The sequence below is a fragment of the Podarcis muralis genome, chromosome Z (genome assembly GCF_964188315.1).
Source record: "Podarcis muralis chromosome Z, rPodMur119.hap1.1, whole genome shotgun sequence".
Taxonomy (NCBI): Eukaryota; Metazoa; Chordata; class Lepidosauria; order Squamata; family Lacertidae; genus Podarcis; species Podarcis muralis.
Window position 1 is genome coordinate 41,745,406 of NC_135673.1, and position 17,356 is coordinate 41,762,761.

At 46.7% G+C, this 17,356-nt stretch overlaps 1 protein-coding gene and 1 pseudogene across 2 annotated transcripts in view; one reads left to right on the forward strand and one right to left on the reverse strand.

Moving 5' to 3' along the window:
• Positions 1 to 511: 511 nt before the first annotated feature.
• The window catches only part of CD99L2 (CD99 molecule like 2), a 70,090-nt gene continuing 53,245 nt past the window's right edge, over positions 512 to 17,356 (forward strand). Inside the window, exon 1 of one of the 2 annotated variants that reach the window (XM_028714426.2) lies at positions 512 to 828. In XM_028714426.2, coding sequence (XP_028570259.1) covers positions 756 to 828 — 73 coding nt within the window. In that variant the 5' untranslated portion in view covers positions 512 to 755. The remainder of the gene's footprint in view (positions 829 to 17,356) is intronic. The other variant, XM_028714427.2, reaches the window with a different exon arrangement.
• Positions 13,931 to 14,296, reverse strand: LOC114589391 (PAT complex subunit Asterix pseudogene; annotated as a pseudogene).

Sequence of the window (17,356 nt, forward strand, 5' to 3'; positions counted from 1 at the left end):
TCGGGAGAAATGGATCTGGTTCTCTTGGGCGAAATACAACGTGAGAAATTATCAGTGAGATAGTGGGGGTTTGCTGGGGAAGAACCCTGGCCAGCAATCCACCCACCCACCCGCACCCTGGAAACAGTGGCTCTCCGGCTTTGATCCTCCCCCCCCCCCGCCCCGCATCAGGTTTGCAGGGTGGGAGCGAAGGCGGGTGACCGGAGACGCCCTTTTTCGCGGCTGTCGGGTCCCTCAGGGTCAAGCCGCCGGCAACCAAACACCGCCGGCTCTTTCTGAAGCTGAGAGGTGGAAGTAAAATACGTAAAGAATTAGCGCTCTCTCTCTCTCTCCCCGCCGCCCTTCCACAGCCAACCGGTCCAAGGGAGGCTCCTGCGACCGTCTCTCTTTCTCCCCCAACCCTTTCAACTCCGGCCTCCTCCTCCCTCCCCCCGCCCTACTCTCTCCCTCTTCCCCTCCCCGCTCCTCTCCACGCAGGGCCTGCCTTTTTGCGACTCGTGCGCCCCTGCCCTCGCCGCGTCCCGCCCCCTCTCCTCTCCACGCGTCCCCGGCGCGCTCCTCCCCTCCGCGCCGCCGCCTCCTCTGCTCCTGCCGGCGCCTCTCGTCCCTATCTTTCGCGGAGGCTGCAACGAGCGCCCGACCGCCTGCCTAAGGAAGCCGCCGCCGCCTGAAAGCGGGCATCTGCGCCGCGTCGACCCGGGAGCTCCCTCTCCGCACCGTGTGCCCTAGCCGTGCGCTCCTGCCTCCCCGCCGAAATGACCGCGAAGCTTTGGCGCCCCCGCCTCCTCCTCCTCGCCGCTGTCGCCTTGGTTGCCCTGAGCGGGAGAGGTAAGCAGGATCGGGCTCCCGGTAGGGTAATCCACCAGCCCATCCCGCCCGCGTTGCGCTTTCCCTCAAGTATACTGGGGAGAGGATCCCCCCTGGCCATCGAAGCTCCTCTCCCCTTCTTTCTCTCCGGCTTGCCTGAACTAGTAGACCGGTCGCCTCCGCGCTCCTTTTGTGTCCATCGCTCCTGCCTGCTGCTCCTGCTTATTCTTCTCCTCACGTCCCGCGGCTTGGGAGACATACGGCAGGATATGGGGGGCTCCGTGCCATGCTTGTCTGGGTTGGGCTGTCTGCATCGTTGCGCATGATCTCTCTGCCCCCCTCCCGGTGGCTGGATGCACCCAGGCCTCACGGATGCAGATGAGTCCCTCCCGCACCCCCGCTCTGCACACACACACACGAATAATAATATGTAATTGAATTATATAAATAAAAGATCAGGTGAGACAAAACGCATTTGGCTGGCGAAGCGGCTGCGGGCCTGCCTAACCATCGGCGCAGACCCGCCCCCCTCCTCTAACCTCTATTGTGGCTCGCGGCGTGCTCTGCCTGGGCTGCATAAAGAGCTGGCGGGGCGCGGAGTGGGGGGGGGGGGGGAGAGGACTGCAGATCACACCAGCTTTCCAAGCAAGGGCGAGATTTGGCTCTTCTAAGCCCCCTGGGGCAGGGCCCCGCTAATCCTCCAGGGGATGGGTGGGCGTGACAAATCAGTTCAAACTGCGTTGGACTGAAACGTACCCAAACGGAGAGCAGGAGCTGCAGCCTTTTGTAGCCTCGTTTATCTTTGCAGCCCTGTCGCTCCTGTGGGACTCATTCACCTTCCACTATTATCATTGCTCTTTTTTCTTTTTAAACAGCAGGGGATAATTTCTGATAAAAGATCACAGTGCACCCAACCTGTCTTTCGGGCATCCTCAGAGGAGGGGTGGTCGGGAAGCCCCCAAAATAGCGCCTAATAGGAAATCTTTCCCTTACTGGAGAACAATAGATCCACCATGAGCTTGAGTGAAGCCCAGCAGCCCCCGCCCCACTAGACTGGGTTCCTCCTGTGTGGGAATGTGCCTGCTTTCATACCTCCCCGCCCCCCACCCTGTGCTCCAAAAATATGCTTGAGAATAAATATATTTTCAAATCTTGATTTAACCTCCACTTTGTGAGCCACTTAGAGGAGGCTTCCTCCATACTGACCTGCTTTTCTCCTCTTAAGTATTCCTCCTCTTAAGACGATGTATGTACAGCATCTCATGTTTCTGTAAGCATTAGAGAGGTAGAAACACATGTATATTATTCCCCTCCCCGTTGACTTAAATAATAGGTAGTTTTGTCAACTACCTCCATATCAACTGACTTGGCATAGAGAAATGCCGGTACGGTGCACGCCCTCCAGTATCAAAGGACTGTAGGGCGTTTGAGGGTCTGCAGTTTAGCTAATCCACACACTCCCATGTTCTCCTCTGTGTCACTTACCACTGGTTCATCTTATATCCCCAGTGTGCCATACAGGTCCACTTCAGCTCATACAGATCAAGGATCTTATGCACATTTACCTAGGAATAAACATCATGGTCTGGCTTGCTTCTGAGTAAAAAGCATGTGTCAGATTGAGCTGTAAATTTGAGAGCTGAAGTTGTCCCAAATTTTTGTGTTGTGCCCAAATAGCACCAGTGGGACAAGGAATAAGGGTTATTAGTAGAAACTGTTTGGAAGAACTCTCTGCAGGTAATAATTGTTTCGTCTGTCAGCTAGCATGAAATGTCACAATTCGCTTTAATGTTTTGTTTTTAAAAAAACTGCTTCAGGATGAGCTTATGAATAGAAGGCGTGTTATGTTTCACATATTTTGGTGTATATGTAAAATGGTTCATCAGTGTACAGTTAAGTGCTTCACAACTGGAACCACTCTTAGGCCTTGAAATAGTCCTGTGGGTCCATTTGGTACAGAACTGGCAGCTACATCACCATCATCATCATCATCATCATTAATTTATGACCCGTCCATTATCTAAGGTCCCTGGACGGGCTGCCACAATCAAAACACAGTGTGAAAAACAGTTTGAAACAACTTACAGTCACAGAAATAAGGTGGGTCCCAAAAATACACATCTCAAGTGTCAAAAAGCCAAGAGTCTAGAGGTGTGTCTTCAGCATATGATGAAAACTGTACAGTGGTACCTCGCAAGACGAATGCCTCGCAAGACAAAAAACTCGCTAGACGAAAGGGTTTTTTGTTTTTTGAGCTGCTTCGCAAGACGATTTTCCCTATGGGCTTGCTTCGCAAGATGGAAACGTCTTGCAAGTTTGTTTCCTTTTTCTTAACACCGTTAATACAGTTGCGACTTGACTTCGAGGAGCAACTCATAGAACGTGGTGTGGTAGCCTTTTTTGAGGTTTTTAAAGACTTTGGTGATTTTTGAAGCTTTTCCAAAACTTTCCCGACACCGTGCTTCGCAAGACGGAAAAAATCGCAAGACAACAAAACTCGCGGAACGAATTAATTTCGTCTTGCGAGGCACCACTGTACAGTGAATGTGCCAGGTGGACCTCTGGGGAGAGAGGTCTACAACTAAGGGGCTACTACAGAGAATGCCCTCTATTAGGTGAACAGCCCCCTAAGTTTCAGAAGGTGGTAGAACAACCAAAAGGGTCATCCTCTGCTGATCTTAACACCTGAGAGGATCTGTAAGGAAGGGGAATATTTCAGGTGTTTGAGGCCTGAGATGTTTAGGGCTTAAAACAAGTTGCTTGTGTTTCTGAATCTCAACCATAATGATTGACGTGGAAACTTGCAGAACATGCCCAGCGTTTGAGATACACAACAGTTGGATTAGACCAAGGGTGGCTGTCGTGTGGCACTCCAGATGTTGGTGGACTACAGTTCAGTCGTAGAACACCTGCTTTGCATTCAGAGTGTTCCAAGGTTCAATCCCCAACATCTCAAGTTAGGGTTGGGGAAGGCTCCCTGTCTGAAATGGGTAGACACCACTGAGCAAGATGGGCAATGAATGGTCTTATGTAGGCCACTTGCTATGTTCTAGCAGTGCCCATCATTCCTCACCGTTGGGCATGTGAACAGGGGCTAATGGAAGCTGGGAGGGGAGTTCAACCACATTTGGAAGGCAGCAAGGTCCACCTAGTTTGGTATTTTCCGCTCAGTAGTGGCCAGCCAGGTGTCTCTCAGAGCTTTTAAAAAAAAAGGACTTTGAAGGTGATGGCCTGAACAGTGGGGGGAACAGACCTGGGAAGGTGGATGTTCTATTTAGCCTCTTGCCCATTAATTTGTCTAAGACTGGGAACCTGCGACCCACAGCCAGCATGGCCAGTATGTAGGGATGACGGGAACTGCAGTCCAGCAACATCTGGAGGGCACCAAACTCCCCATTCTATGTCTACGCTATCTAAGCTAGTGTCGCTCAATTTCTCGTGTGCAGTAGTGATGTGGAATCTGTGGTCCTCCTGTTGTCCTTGGGCCACAACTCCCATCATTTCTGACCTTTGGCCATGTTGCTGTGGGGCTGAGCCCAGTCACATCCGAAGGGCTTCACACCTGTGACATACAAGTCAACTTTGTGTTGTAAAAAAGAACAATTTTCTTCCTTCCCATTCTGTTTTGCTGGGTGGACCCAAGTTTTGTTATCATGATAGAGAAGTTGAACACTATCTCTTTCAACCATTCATAATTTCATAAGCCTCTGTTGTGTTCTTGTCCGCCCCCAGCCCTGATGCTCTAGCCTTTCTTCATAAGAAACAGATTCTTGACTAAGAGCTTAAAAGTGGGGACTTGGAAACCCATGATGGGAACCTGGAAACCTCTTGAACAGCCCTGCTGGGTGTGCAAGTCTGAGAGATAGGGAAGCAAAGATGGTCTACAGAGCTAGTTCACTGCACGGCTTTCTAAAGTTTGTTCAACCTTCAAACCATAGGAAAAGCTCTGAAGGCTACTCCAGCCAGGTTATTCTTGCTTTGTAAGAGGTTAAGAGCCTCTCTCCTTACAGCAGGTAGAATATTTGGATGAAGAGGAATGGATATTAAACATTGCAGAAGAACTGTTTTTTAATTGTACCTCTTAGTGGGCAACAGATTAGTAGAAGTGGCATTTGACATCCAAATAATTAGTTGCATTTACTTTTCTTAATTAATACTTTGCTAAATTATTTCTAGTGCACAGCACAGGGAGCATCTGAAAATCGGAATCAAACTTTGTGTGGGTCATTTTTTTGTTTTTTAAAAATCCCCTTATTCATCTCTGTCCTCCTGCCAGCTCCAAAGCTGCATTGCCTACCTAAGCTAGTTCTTTTTCAAACTGGCATTTGTTTTAAAAGTACACAAAAAGCAAGGGGAAAGCTGACTGTGTAGACAAAGTGGTAGTAAACAAAGGAGAACGAGTTAAGCTAACAATAAAAGGGAGAATCAGTGAACTCCCCAAAATGGGTTTTCATGGCAGATTAGGAGAGAGTTCACTAAACAGAATGAAATGGGAAGGCAGGGAATTCCTTGCACAGATAGATGTTCAATTTGGCTGAGGAGCCCAGTGGGACAAGGCATGATAAGTTACTCTGGATATGTTAAATATATAGGTACACCTGTGTTTCCCCTCCAGCTTAATTCCGTCTCGCTAAGCTTGCAAACAATTCCACAAACAGTTGTTCTTCCACTGCAATACAGAAGCAAAAACCGACTTCAAGATATGCTGCCAACCCACACATAATCAACAAAAGGTGTGGTGGCACATCAGAAGCCTGAAATAAACAGAGGTGCGAGTCTCTCCAAATTTATGAAAAGATTGGTCTGGATGCCTGGAAGCATCTTGTATATTGCAAGTAGGAGACTAGGTATACAGTGGTACCTTGGGTTACAGACGCTTCAGATTACAGATGCTTCAGGTTACAGACTCCGCTAACCTGGAAATGCATGGGGCCCACTGATAAGAGCCCTCCTGGGTTTCTCATTACTTCAAGAATTCATATACGACTTAATTACAGTAATGCTTGATCAGTGTGTGGAACTGAATACGGTGAAAATAAAAACGAGTTAAAACTATAAAATCAGAAATCTGTTAACGTTCCTGCTGGAATAAAAAAAATGCATTCCGTAGGCACCTGAAGTTCAACAGGGAAAGGTCCCATCTGACCTCAAGTGGAAGGTCGTGCTATCAAATTGGGGTCACAGCATTGAGCAGTTCATGGGTTCATATGAGCAGTTGACTGGCTGTTGGCATCTGTGCACCCAAACCATAGGGGACCCCTAGCAGCGACTCCTCCAAAGACCTCAGTGATCAGGCAGCCCCTGTGTTATCCTGAACCCAAGTTGTTAAATGACATAAATTAATACAAGAGCCTTGAACCTCACCCAGTAGCATATGGGGAGCCATTGCACGTGTTTGAGAACTGGAGTTAATGAGCTGGCAATAGTCTGCCCCATCGACAGGCTAACTGGAGTGTTTTGCACCAGCTGGAGCTTCCAGACAAAAAGACCGAAGGTGGTCCCACATAGAATGCAAAGCAATGTTACTTACTCTTCACTGGTTGTCTTCAACTTCGGGTTCTTATATGATGTTGGGCTATAACTCCCATCATCCTTGACCATTGGTTAAACTGGCTGTGGATGGTGGGAGTTGTAGTCTATCGTCGGGGGACCAAAGTATGACTCCACCATTGCAACCTGCTTGGTCACCTGCTTCTTGCTCTATCGTAGAGAACAGTGGTGGTGAGAAGGAGGAGCAGGAGATGCCTCTGCCTGCTTGCTCATTGGATTTCTGTCCCACAAACAAACAGGTAGAAGCAGTGAAGATGAAGAGGAACCGGAGCCAATGACAGTGGCTGGAGCCTGGAGCCAGCAATGGGTTATTTACAAACTAGGTTTAAAGGGCATTGACAAGAAACACACAGTGATATACAAAAGGAGGAATGTTAGTCAGAGGGATACCTTTTGGTGCTGCTAGAACACCGAGATTGGAAAATAACCTGCTGGGCCAGAGAGTGCTTACATTTCCCTTCCTAGTCAGCTATTCTCACCTCGGTACATGCCAGCTGGCCTGAAAGTGGAAGTCGGCTGAGCCTGCTTCTGTCTGTACACCACAGACCCAGTTTTTACCCGACTGCTACAGGATATCATAAGAGCCTTTTCGAGTCTTTGGGTGCTTCCTGTTTCCTTTCATAGCTCAATTCATAGTACTGGTCTCAACGATTTAAAGGCATATATTGTCTGGGCTCAGGATATCTAAAGGGCCGTTGCCTCTCATGTGGGACCTACCTGCTCACTCTGGCCCTCAGTGTTGGACAAGCTTTGAGGAGCAGTGACTTGGTGTCCAAGTCAGAGACTTCTCAGTGGTGGCGTCCAGGCTGTGGACTTCTCTGGTCTGGAAGGTTCTCTTAGACCAGTGATAGCGAACCTTACTTATTTATTTACCTATTGTTTATATGTTCCTTTGCAACACCTTGAAGTGATTTATCAATAAAAATACCAACAATTAAAACAGTTTCATAGATTAAAACAAAATAATTTCATATACAGTCATGCCTTGGTTTTCGAACAGAATGTGTTCCTTAAGGCTGTTCAACTTCCGAAACGTTCGGAAACCAAGGCGCGGCTTCCAATTGGCTCCCGATTGTGCAGGTGCGCCGGAAACAATAGCTGAATCCGCATTGGTCTTTGGCTTCCAAAAGAACATTTGAAAACCAGAACACTCACTTCTGGGTTTTGATTGTTCGGGAGCCGAAATGTACGAGTACCAAGGCATTCAACATCCAAGGTATGACTGTATTAAAAAAAAATGAAACAATTTCACATATAAAAGGAGATTCAGTTGGAGGGGCGTATTTCCTTTGGGGGCCCCCACATGCCTCCACTAGGTGAGTGGGGTTCACGTATGTGGACAGAATGGAAGGATAACAACATTTTAATTTTATTTTTTTAAAAAAGACTTCAAACCATCCTGAAAAGTGTCGTAGAGTTGGAAAGGGATTTCAGGGGTCATCTAGTCCAACCTCCTGAAATGCAGGAATATAAAGTTAAAGAAATGCACAAATATATTGAGGACCGCACAAGGCACGCTAAAATCCAAGGCCCTATAGGCTATGGCAGAACAATCATTTTAAAAGGTTTTTACGTCTTTCTTGAAGGCAACAGTTGAGTCAGACAACAGTGAGTGGGGCATTCTACCCCAGAGAACGCTTTGCTTTCGAGTGATAACAATCTGGCATCCAAAATGCTTGTTGATAAAGCAGTATTAATTGTAGCCCCTTAAGCCTCCTCTCGAAATGCTTATTTGGCATTTGATACTAGATGGGGATTCTCAGTTTGTCATGGTCTTTATTTGCTTCAGTGTTCAGGAACTTTAAAATGAATAATAACATTCCATTCTTACAGAAGCCTTTTAGGGGGTGGGGCAAGGGTAGAAATAGCTAAACCAGGAGATAGCTAGCAGCATAGCCACCACTAACCAGAAATGTTGGCTTCCATGCCTGTTCCAGCCAGGTGGACCGTTCTTTGGCAAACAGGAATAATTTGTGGAATTGGATGACCCATCTACAGCCACTGTTGGCATGGAGCCAGGAGGACCTGCCCAACTCAGCCTCCAACCATCCAAACCCTGGCAAATAACTCAGCAATGCACACTCGCTGGGAATGCACATTGTGTGGGAAAGGAGGAGTGGCAACTCTGGGTTTCCCCTTGCGATGTGGGAATGGGTAGCATTTAGGAATAATTGGATTGGAGGGAGACAAGTGTCATTCCACCCTCCAAAATCAGAAGAAGCTTTTTGCTGTCGTCTGTCTCGGGAGAAAATGGTGGAATGTGCTTTGTGGGGGGGGGGGTGAAGTCAAACTGTTGGGAGGTTGCAGAGAAAAGCCCCTTCCAGACACGGGGAGGCTTCTGGAGAGAATTTGTGGGGGTAGGAAGTGTCAAGGTCTCCCTCTCCTTGCCCTAACCTGCAAATGACAGGCACACATGCACGCACCAACACACAAAGGGAAGAGGAATTGATTGCTTAAACCACTTTGGGACTGATAGCTCTGTGAGTGAGGGGAACAGGGGACTCAAAGTGCAAATAGATAAATAGGTCCCGCTCCGGCGGGAAGGTAAACGGCATTTCCGTGCGCTGCTCTGGTTCGCCAGAAGCGGCTTAGTCATGCTGGCCACTTGACCCGGAAGCTGTACGCCGGCTCCCTCGGCCAGCAAAGCGAGATGAGCGCCGCAACCCCAGAGTCGGCCACGACTGAACCTAATGGTCAGGGATACCTTTACCTTTAGCAACTCCCAACACCTTTAACAGCCCTCCAGATTCTTTGGGGAGGGGGTGCGTCATGACTGTTGAAAGTGGTATGATGCCTTCAGTGTGAGGTTCCAGTCTGGGTTGCAACACATTTTTTTAAAATACTGTTTAAAATATCGCTGCAGTTTCAAAACACGCAAAAGCCATTCCAGAATGGAATGCAGTGAAGTCAAATGGACACACTGGGTTAGATCGCTCTCTAGGACAGGGGTAGGCCCACATGGTTGCCCTCAAGATGTTGCTGGACTTGAATTCCCACCATCCCTGACCATTGACCAAGCTGGTGGGGGCTGGTAGAAGTTGCAGTCCAACAGCAACTAGAGGAATTTTGCCTTTGTATCCAAGGCAAGCAAATTCCAGCGTAACATCCCAGGTTACTGATCACGCAATTAATTTGAATTAATTAATGTCACCTGGCCCTTGAGCTAGCCCCAAGGAGTGTCTTTTACCTAAAGCTGCCACTCAATTAAATATACCTTGGTTGAGGAGTTATGTGAGTTTCAGTTTTCTAATCTATCAATTCTGCATGAATTTCCATGCAATAGGGAAAAAAGTCTCGTTCAACCGGGAGGTGGGGAGGGAGACCACATACTTTATTTTTAGATTACAAATGTAGAAGTGCATCATCTTAAAAAGAGTCATTCCCTGTCAGTCTTCCAGAGGGTAAGGAATGCCTCTTTCTCTATGACGTTTGCCACCGCCTGCACTATTTGTAAGTTCATCGCTGACACGGAAGTTGGCTTTCTTTCGTCACAATGAGATTATTGTTTGTTTATTCATGATTTTTGTATTTTGTGCTGAGCACACTGCCATTGGAAATGTGTGATAAAACTTATTTTTATTTCTGCGTTGTGTATTTGGTACTGTGGTCTAAACCTCTGAGCTGCCAACCTAGCAGTTCGAAAGCACGTCAAAGTGCAAGTAGATGAATAGGTACCACTCCGGCGGGAAGGTAAACGGCGTTTCCATGCGCTGCTCTGGTTCACCAGAAGTGGCTTAGTCATGCTGGCCACATGACGTGGAAAAACTGTCTGCAGACAAACGTTGGCTCCCTCGGCCTGTAAAGCAAGATGAGCGCCACAACTCCAGAGTCGTTCGCAACTGGACTTAACTGTCAGGGGTCCTTTACCATTACTACCAGTAGTACTACAACTACTACCAGTAGTACTACAACTACTATTTCTAGTAATGGAAGGGGTTGGATTAAACAGTGGCCTTCCACTGGTCCAGCTCCGAGACTCGTCTCTTTACTCCCAACATGTACCATGGGACCTACTTTCACAGATTCACTTTTGATTTTATACTTAATATGCCAATGAGGTACATTATTAATCCTTAAATGAAAATTCACAAAGCGATAAACATAGTGTTACCTTAGTATTACTTCTAAAGGAAAACTGCTTTTTCTCATCCAAAAGGCTGTGAAGCTGCTGAAAACCGGTGATATTTCTCACACAGTTGAGTTTCATTGAGACATCTCAGAGGCATGTTTGTTCTTTCAGATTTTATTCCGTTGAGGGGTAATATTAGAAAGGCTAACTCACAACTCATTTTGTACGACTAAACTGGTTTTTTGCTTTTGCTTTTCTTCTGAGTGTTACAAGCCTTGCTCACAAAAATAGATGGTACCAAATGGCAGCTGGTGGATGATTGCTTCATTTGCCGATTCTGGGTATTATTTACTGACTGAAATCCAAAACCCTGGTAATGTTAGTTGCTGAGATTGCACTTTTAAAGGTTGTGCCACAAGAGAGCTCAGTGAATTGTTTCTCATATCCTAATTCCACTGACTCTTGTGTTCTCAGTGAATAATGATTGCATTTGCCCTGTATGCTCATACAGATTTGTTTTTTAGTTTGTGTTCTGTTGAGTTACAAGGGAAGAATTTTGCCGTGAGCTGCATTGCATGTGTGTTGGTGTGTCATGTAGTAGATTTTAGTGTGTGGAGGAGGGAATTTTCTGCATTCTCCCCATCACAGCAGACAAACTCCTACAAAGCCACTCTATTCACTCCTAGAAGATGAATAGAGTGTCCCTACCTGCTAGAGAGCTCCATCACTAAAAGTATACCTATAGGAAGTGAGAGCTGGACCATAAAGAAGGCTGATCGCTGAAGAATTGATGCTTTTGAATTTGGGGCTGGAGGAGACTCTTGAGAGTCCCATGGACTGCAAGAAGATCAAACCTCTCCATTCTTAAGGAAATCAGCTCTGAGTGCTCACTGGAAGGACAGATTGTGAAGCTGAGGCTCCATTACTTTGGCCACCTCATGAGAAGAGAAGACTCCCTGGAAAAGATCCTGAGGTTGGGAAAGATGGAGGGCACAAGGAGAAGGGGGCGACAGAGGACGAGATGGTGGGACAGTGTTCTTGAAGCTACCAACATGAGTTTGACCAAACTGCGGGAGGCAGTGGAAGACAGAAGTGCCTGGCGTGCTCTGGTCCATGGGGTCACGAAGAGTCAGACACGACTAAACGACTAAACAACAACAACAACAAATAGGAAGGTGGAGCTTACAGTTTGCCAGAAATACCTTTCTTACTGAAAAACGCTCCTTACTTTCTCCTGCTGCTTTGCAGTACTCATGGAAATTGATAAAATGAGAATGATTTCTAGCCTTGACGCCACATGTAGTGGCCAGAAGCATCACGATTTTGACTTGGCAGTAGCAGTTTTACCGTGACCCACCAGCACAGCCTTCCAACCCACGTGTGGGTCCTGTGGTTAGTAACTCTGGTGAGGAACATGTAATGTTCTTTATGAGGTAGTCTATCTGCCTTTGGTCCTGTCTCCCCCCCCCCCCCGCACTCAGCTCTCCCTTGTGGCTCCCAGAAGCTGTCAGCATGTGACAGCAGCCACATCCAGGGAATGGTTTCAACTGGCTGGCTAAGCCAGGTAGCTGATGGGTCTCAAACCCTCAGTGAGCTAGGGACTTTCCCTGCATGCGAAGGCAGGCTGTGTGGCAGATTGAGTGGATGAGAACCTGCAGTGAGTCCAAAGGTCAAGAAGGTGGTTTCTGCATGAGCTATAGAGGGATGTGAGGGGCAGATGGGGCTTGTCAGTTTGGGAAGGTAGCCCACCTAGAAGGAAAAACTGATCTCAAACTCTGCTGCCTTGTGGCTATACTAATTCGTGAGAATGGAAGTGAGCTCCAAGGAAAAATCTGTATCTGTTGCCTTGTGGGACATCTTTGGGAAAAGAAAAGACCATTGAGTAAACACTACTCAAACCCTAAGATTGTTGGATGGCAGCTTGTACGCCTCCTTCTGGCAACTCCTGCAGTCAAGATGGAGCCAAACATCTTACTTTGCTTTCCTTTGTTGTCTGGGCAGTCCAGGACCTCCATGAACACTGCCCAGGCTTGCACCCCAGAGGGGTCAGGGTGGTGCTGCTCACACAGGAATCAACAATATGAGACGCCACAGTTATGAGTTACCAGTCTCTGCAGCCACATTGAATGCTGTGATTCTCCAGTGACTTGGCTTCACCCTAGAAGGTGCACTTCATTGTCTCCTGAGACAAGACAAATTCCAACAACTTGCATAAGAATAAGTTGCTTTAAAAAACAAACAAAACTACATTGGTGTCTGCCTTTCTAACAAAACAATTCTAATTGAGGAGATTCAACGAACAGCAAGATCCACTTCATGTCTACTCAGAAGTTAACTCCCATTTTGTTCGGTTTGGAATGAAGGTGTCTATACAGATTTGTCACCTAAATGTTGCATTGTAGGTCCCGCCTCAGAGTGGTCCTGAGGATGCTTACTCCAGAAATGACTAACCCCAGGACAAGTGGGTTTAGGGTTGCATCCTTAAAAATCTAGCTTCTGCTTCCGTTCTGTAAGGGCAGTGTGCCCCACTTACCTTAACCCCTTAATGGTTATTCAGTCGGAGGGTAAAGGGCCATGGGGTTGTTTCCATTGATTTTCTTTTCTCTCTCCCCACCCCCTTTTTTGAACAAAAACGGGACTTTATTCAGCTGATAAACACGAGACACGGCTTTTAAACTAACATAGTGGCTAAGACCTGGTGGAAAAAACCACACAAGTCAAATATTTCTATACACCAAAACAGAAAGGTAAAAGGGGGGGGCATGGTTAAGAGGGATTCAGCAGGAGCTTGCAGTGTTTCTATTGATTTTCTTAAGGCAGCCATGGCCTTGCGACCCATAGCATTGGCCGATCTGTGGGAACCACACAGTGGAAACAGGATTGGAGCTGTGCTTTTCATCTGGGCACCACTCTGTCATATTTATAGTGGTAAATGACTGTGGTGTCTCAAGACCCTTGAGTGTGTTCCAAGATGACAGTGAGATGTGTTGTATTTATAGAAGGCTTCACTTCTGACCCGGAGTGTGAATGTGTCTTGCTAGTGGGGAGCGTATTATGGATCAGCCTTCTGAAAGTCAGAATTGGGGTGGCTTGCAAATCCATAGAAGGCACTATACATCTTTTAACAATCCCTTCTCATACATCCTCCTATTTCTAATCTGTGATTGAGAATTTTTAAAAATGGCCAACATTTTAAACATTTTGTATACTTCCTTTCCTAATTGCCTGGAGGTGTTTTTAAGTGCACTGCAGGTGAACACAGCTTTAAAATCACATAAATCAACATAGTGCAGAGGACAGAGTGCTAGAGTTGAACCTGGGAGACCTAGATTAAATTTCTATTTGCTTTATTTTGGGCTGGTATCTGTTGCACAGCCTAGCCCACCCCTCACAACCCCCCCTCCAATAACCATCACTTTATTAATGCAACAAAATGAGTCCTCCCAAGACATGTGCAAATGGATCTGCATTGCCTGAGAAAATAGTCCTCTCTGTTGAGGGAGTTCACCTCTGCTTTGCAAGAGGAGCTCTGAAGAGAGGCAATATCCTTTCACCAAGGAGGAGACACGGGTTTTGCAGATAGGAAGTCACTACAGCCAAGATAGACAACATGAAGCTGCTCATCATCTGTTTGGTATCTTCTGAACTCTGAGAGTTGGCAAAGCTGATGAATGAACAGTATACAGCTATTCAGGCACACCATTTTAGCTTCAGCATCAAGCCACACATACTGAAAATCATTCCCTGTAGATTCATGTAGTCTGGTGTGGGGTCTTCCAGGGTAGGGTTGTTCTCTGTGGATGGAGGTTTGTATCTGAGAACGCGATTTGGCCGCCACGGGTCCATCATGTTGTTACCGGCCATCGTGCTCCGCCTCTGGCTAACTCTGAGCCCTCTCACAACCTTGTTGTGAAGCGATGTGGAATGGGGGGGGCAGATTGGTCATGTATACAGTGGATGCTCGGGTTGCGAACGTGATCTGTGCGGGATGCACGTTCGCAACCCGCAGCGTTCTCAACCTGTGTCTGCGCATGCACGGGTTGCGATTTGGTCTTCTGTGCATGCGCAAAGCGCGATTTAGTGCTTCTGAGCATACGCGACTGCCGAAACCCCAAAGTAACCCATTCCGGTACTTCTGAGTTTTGGCGGTCCGTAACATGAAAAAAAACACAACCTGAAGCGTCTGTAACCTGAGGTATGACTATACTTGCTCTGGGTTGCTTGGAGGAAGAGTGGGATGAAAAAAAATTAAACAAACAAAGGAATTCTCTGGCGAAGCTTCCTCAAAGGGTTGTCATTATAATGGTGCCCCCAGTTCAGATGAAGCACTGGAGCCCAATACTTGAGGTGTGGGGGGCTCAGATAAAATCTGAAGAATATATTTCAGGCTTGTGCATTTTTTGATCACAGTGCTTAAAAATGGTATTTGGCTGGAGGTGGGGCACGGTATTTCTTTATTGCCTGAGTGTGTTTTCTTTTTTTAAAATGGATGTTATACGCAATATTAATATCATTCTCCCCACTTTCCCCCCTGTGGTAATATGTATTGCATCTCTCTCTCTTGCTGTAAATAGGTGACAGGTGACCAATAAGTCTAATAAATGAGTAAAAAGAAAGGAAAATGGATGAAAGGAATAATTCAGCATCCCAAGATAGCATTAAAAAAAAAGGTTTCTAGATCTTATGGCTGAAAAAACGGACTATAAAACGTGTGGGCAAAATGTGGCAAAGTCTTAGCTGTGGGTTCTGAGGTTTTCCAGAGCTCCTTGCCTTTCCAGAAGCAGATAACACGACTTGAAATAATGCCAACATGCAGGTGAGGCACGTTTGCAAAATTCATAGAGGCCCCGTGATTTTCAAAAGGACCTACAGCCCAGTGGTGGAGCACAACCTTGTCATGCACAAGGTCCTGAGTTTAATCCGTGGAGTCCAATAAAAGGATTGCAGAGCTGAGAAGGACCTCTGCTGGAGACCTTAGACTAGGGGTGGGGGGACCTCAGTTCTGAGGGCTGAATGCATCCCTCCAAGCTTCTCTTTCTGACCCTCAGGATCCTCCCCGAGATGCACCCTGCTCCCCAGACTGTCCCCTTTGCTGTCTCTGGCTGGGATGTCTTCACTGCTTGCTTGGATGGAGAATCACAAGGTGGGCAGTAGGCAGTAGAAAGTAGCCTGCCTGGTGCACAGAGGTAATGTTTACATCAGCTGCTCCTCCCAGGTTTGACTCTGGCGCTGCCCACCACTGGTATGTGGCCCTCAGAAGGTCATTCAAAAGGGAATGTGGCCCTCAGACTGAAAAAGTAAATGCCTTTACTAGACCAGCACCAGATTGAGGACAGTGCCCGTGGTTCCCGTGCACAGGACGCTGAGCCGAGGGAAGTACCAAATTGGAAATGTCCATAATTGATAAGATCCACTTTTGGCCTTGCACAGCACTATGTTACGAAAGATTGCCAGAGTTTGTCCCTGGCTAGACTTAATAACGGCTTCCAGCCATTGCAGGCAGTGTTGGCCCAGAATCTCATTCTTGCTTCCTAAAATTTGGTGGGTTGTCTTGATGAATAATTCACGGAAAATTTGAAGAAGACCACAGCTGGAGAGTCCCTGCCAGCCAGAGTCAATAAAACAGAGCTGGATTTTATTTAACAATAAGACTATATATTCTGCCCGTCAGTCAAGCTGCCAGAGTATTTTGCTATTAATTTCTTTAAAAAAAAAACCCACAACAAAAACAATTTGATGCATAATTAGGAGTTAAAAGCAGCAAATCTGTAAACCAGCTTAAAAACAGACATGGAGTGGACCTTTTGAGAATCAGGGACGCTTGACTGATCCTAACCATGGATTGCAAGGGGTCTGCTCTAACAGCAGAATCCTAACCATGGCTACATGGAAATAATTTTTCTTATTCTTATGCAAAAGGTTTATATCCTGCCCTTCCCCATTTGGGTTGCTCAGAGCTGCTTGCAGCAATTAAAATCTCAGGTTATATATCTCTAGTAATACCTATTTAATGCTCCGAGGCTCTTCGGGAATTACAGAAAAAGTGAAATCAACATGTGAAGAAGGGCAGTGGAAGCAAGCACTTTGGTCTGACTGCCGTTTCGTCCACCTTCCAGCTTGTGGAAGAAATAAGTCCTGTATTTGTGGACAGGTGCCTCCCTAATCTTAGAAACTTGGAATGCAAAGAGAGCCTTCATGAATACAGGAGCTTCTGCCACATCTGTTTGGGGGAAGGTCTGTAGCTCGATGGTAGAGGACTGGCTTTTCATGCAGAAGGCCCCTGGTTCAGTCCCTGGCATCTCCAGGTATTGCTGAGGGATACTCACTGTCCAGAACCTTGAAGAGCTAATTCCAGTTAATGTGTACCTGAAGAAAGTACCCAGTGTTGCTTGGGAATTCCAAGGAACCCAAACAATCAGTGCAGTTTTGGAAATCCCTGGTTAAAACCAAAGGATCTCTGAAAGATTTCATCCACCATCTTGATTCAAGATGGTGTCCAGAAAACCACAAGACAGAAAACCTCGGTCTCAGGAACCATGATGCTGAGTTTGATTACAAAATTTTAAGAGGTGTCCCAGATAGTAGACAAAGAGACAGCCCTCTTTTCAAAATTTACAGTAGGTGCTGACCCAGATAGACTCAGTAGAAACAGCTTCTGACTCTGTAATGCAGAGTCCAAATGCTTTGGACTGCAACTCCCAACAGCCCCAACAAGCCTCCGGGGCTGATGGGAGTTGTAGTCCAAAACTTCTGGAAGCCACTTGGTTAAAAGGCTGCAGTATACCCTGGAAGATTTGAGCATATTCTTGTGACTGAGGGGTAGAGTTAGTGTGCTTGTTGTTCTCCTCCCCCCTCCACATGTTGACATCACCCTAACTGTAATGTCCAAAGAAGGCTTAAGTCTGGATCCAACCTGTTCCATGAAATGAA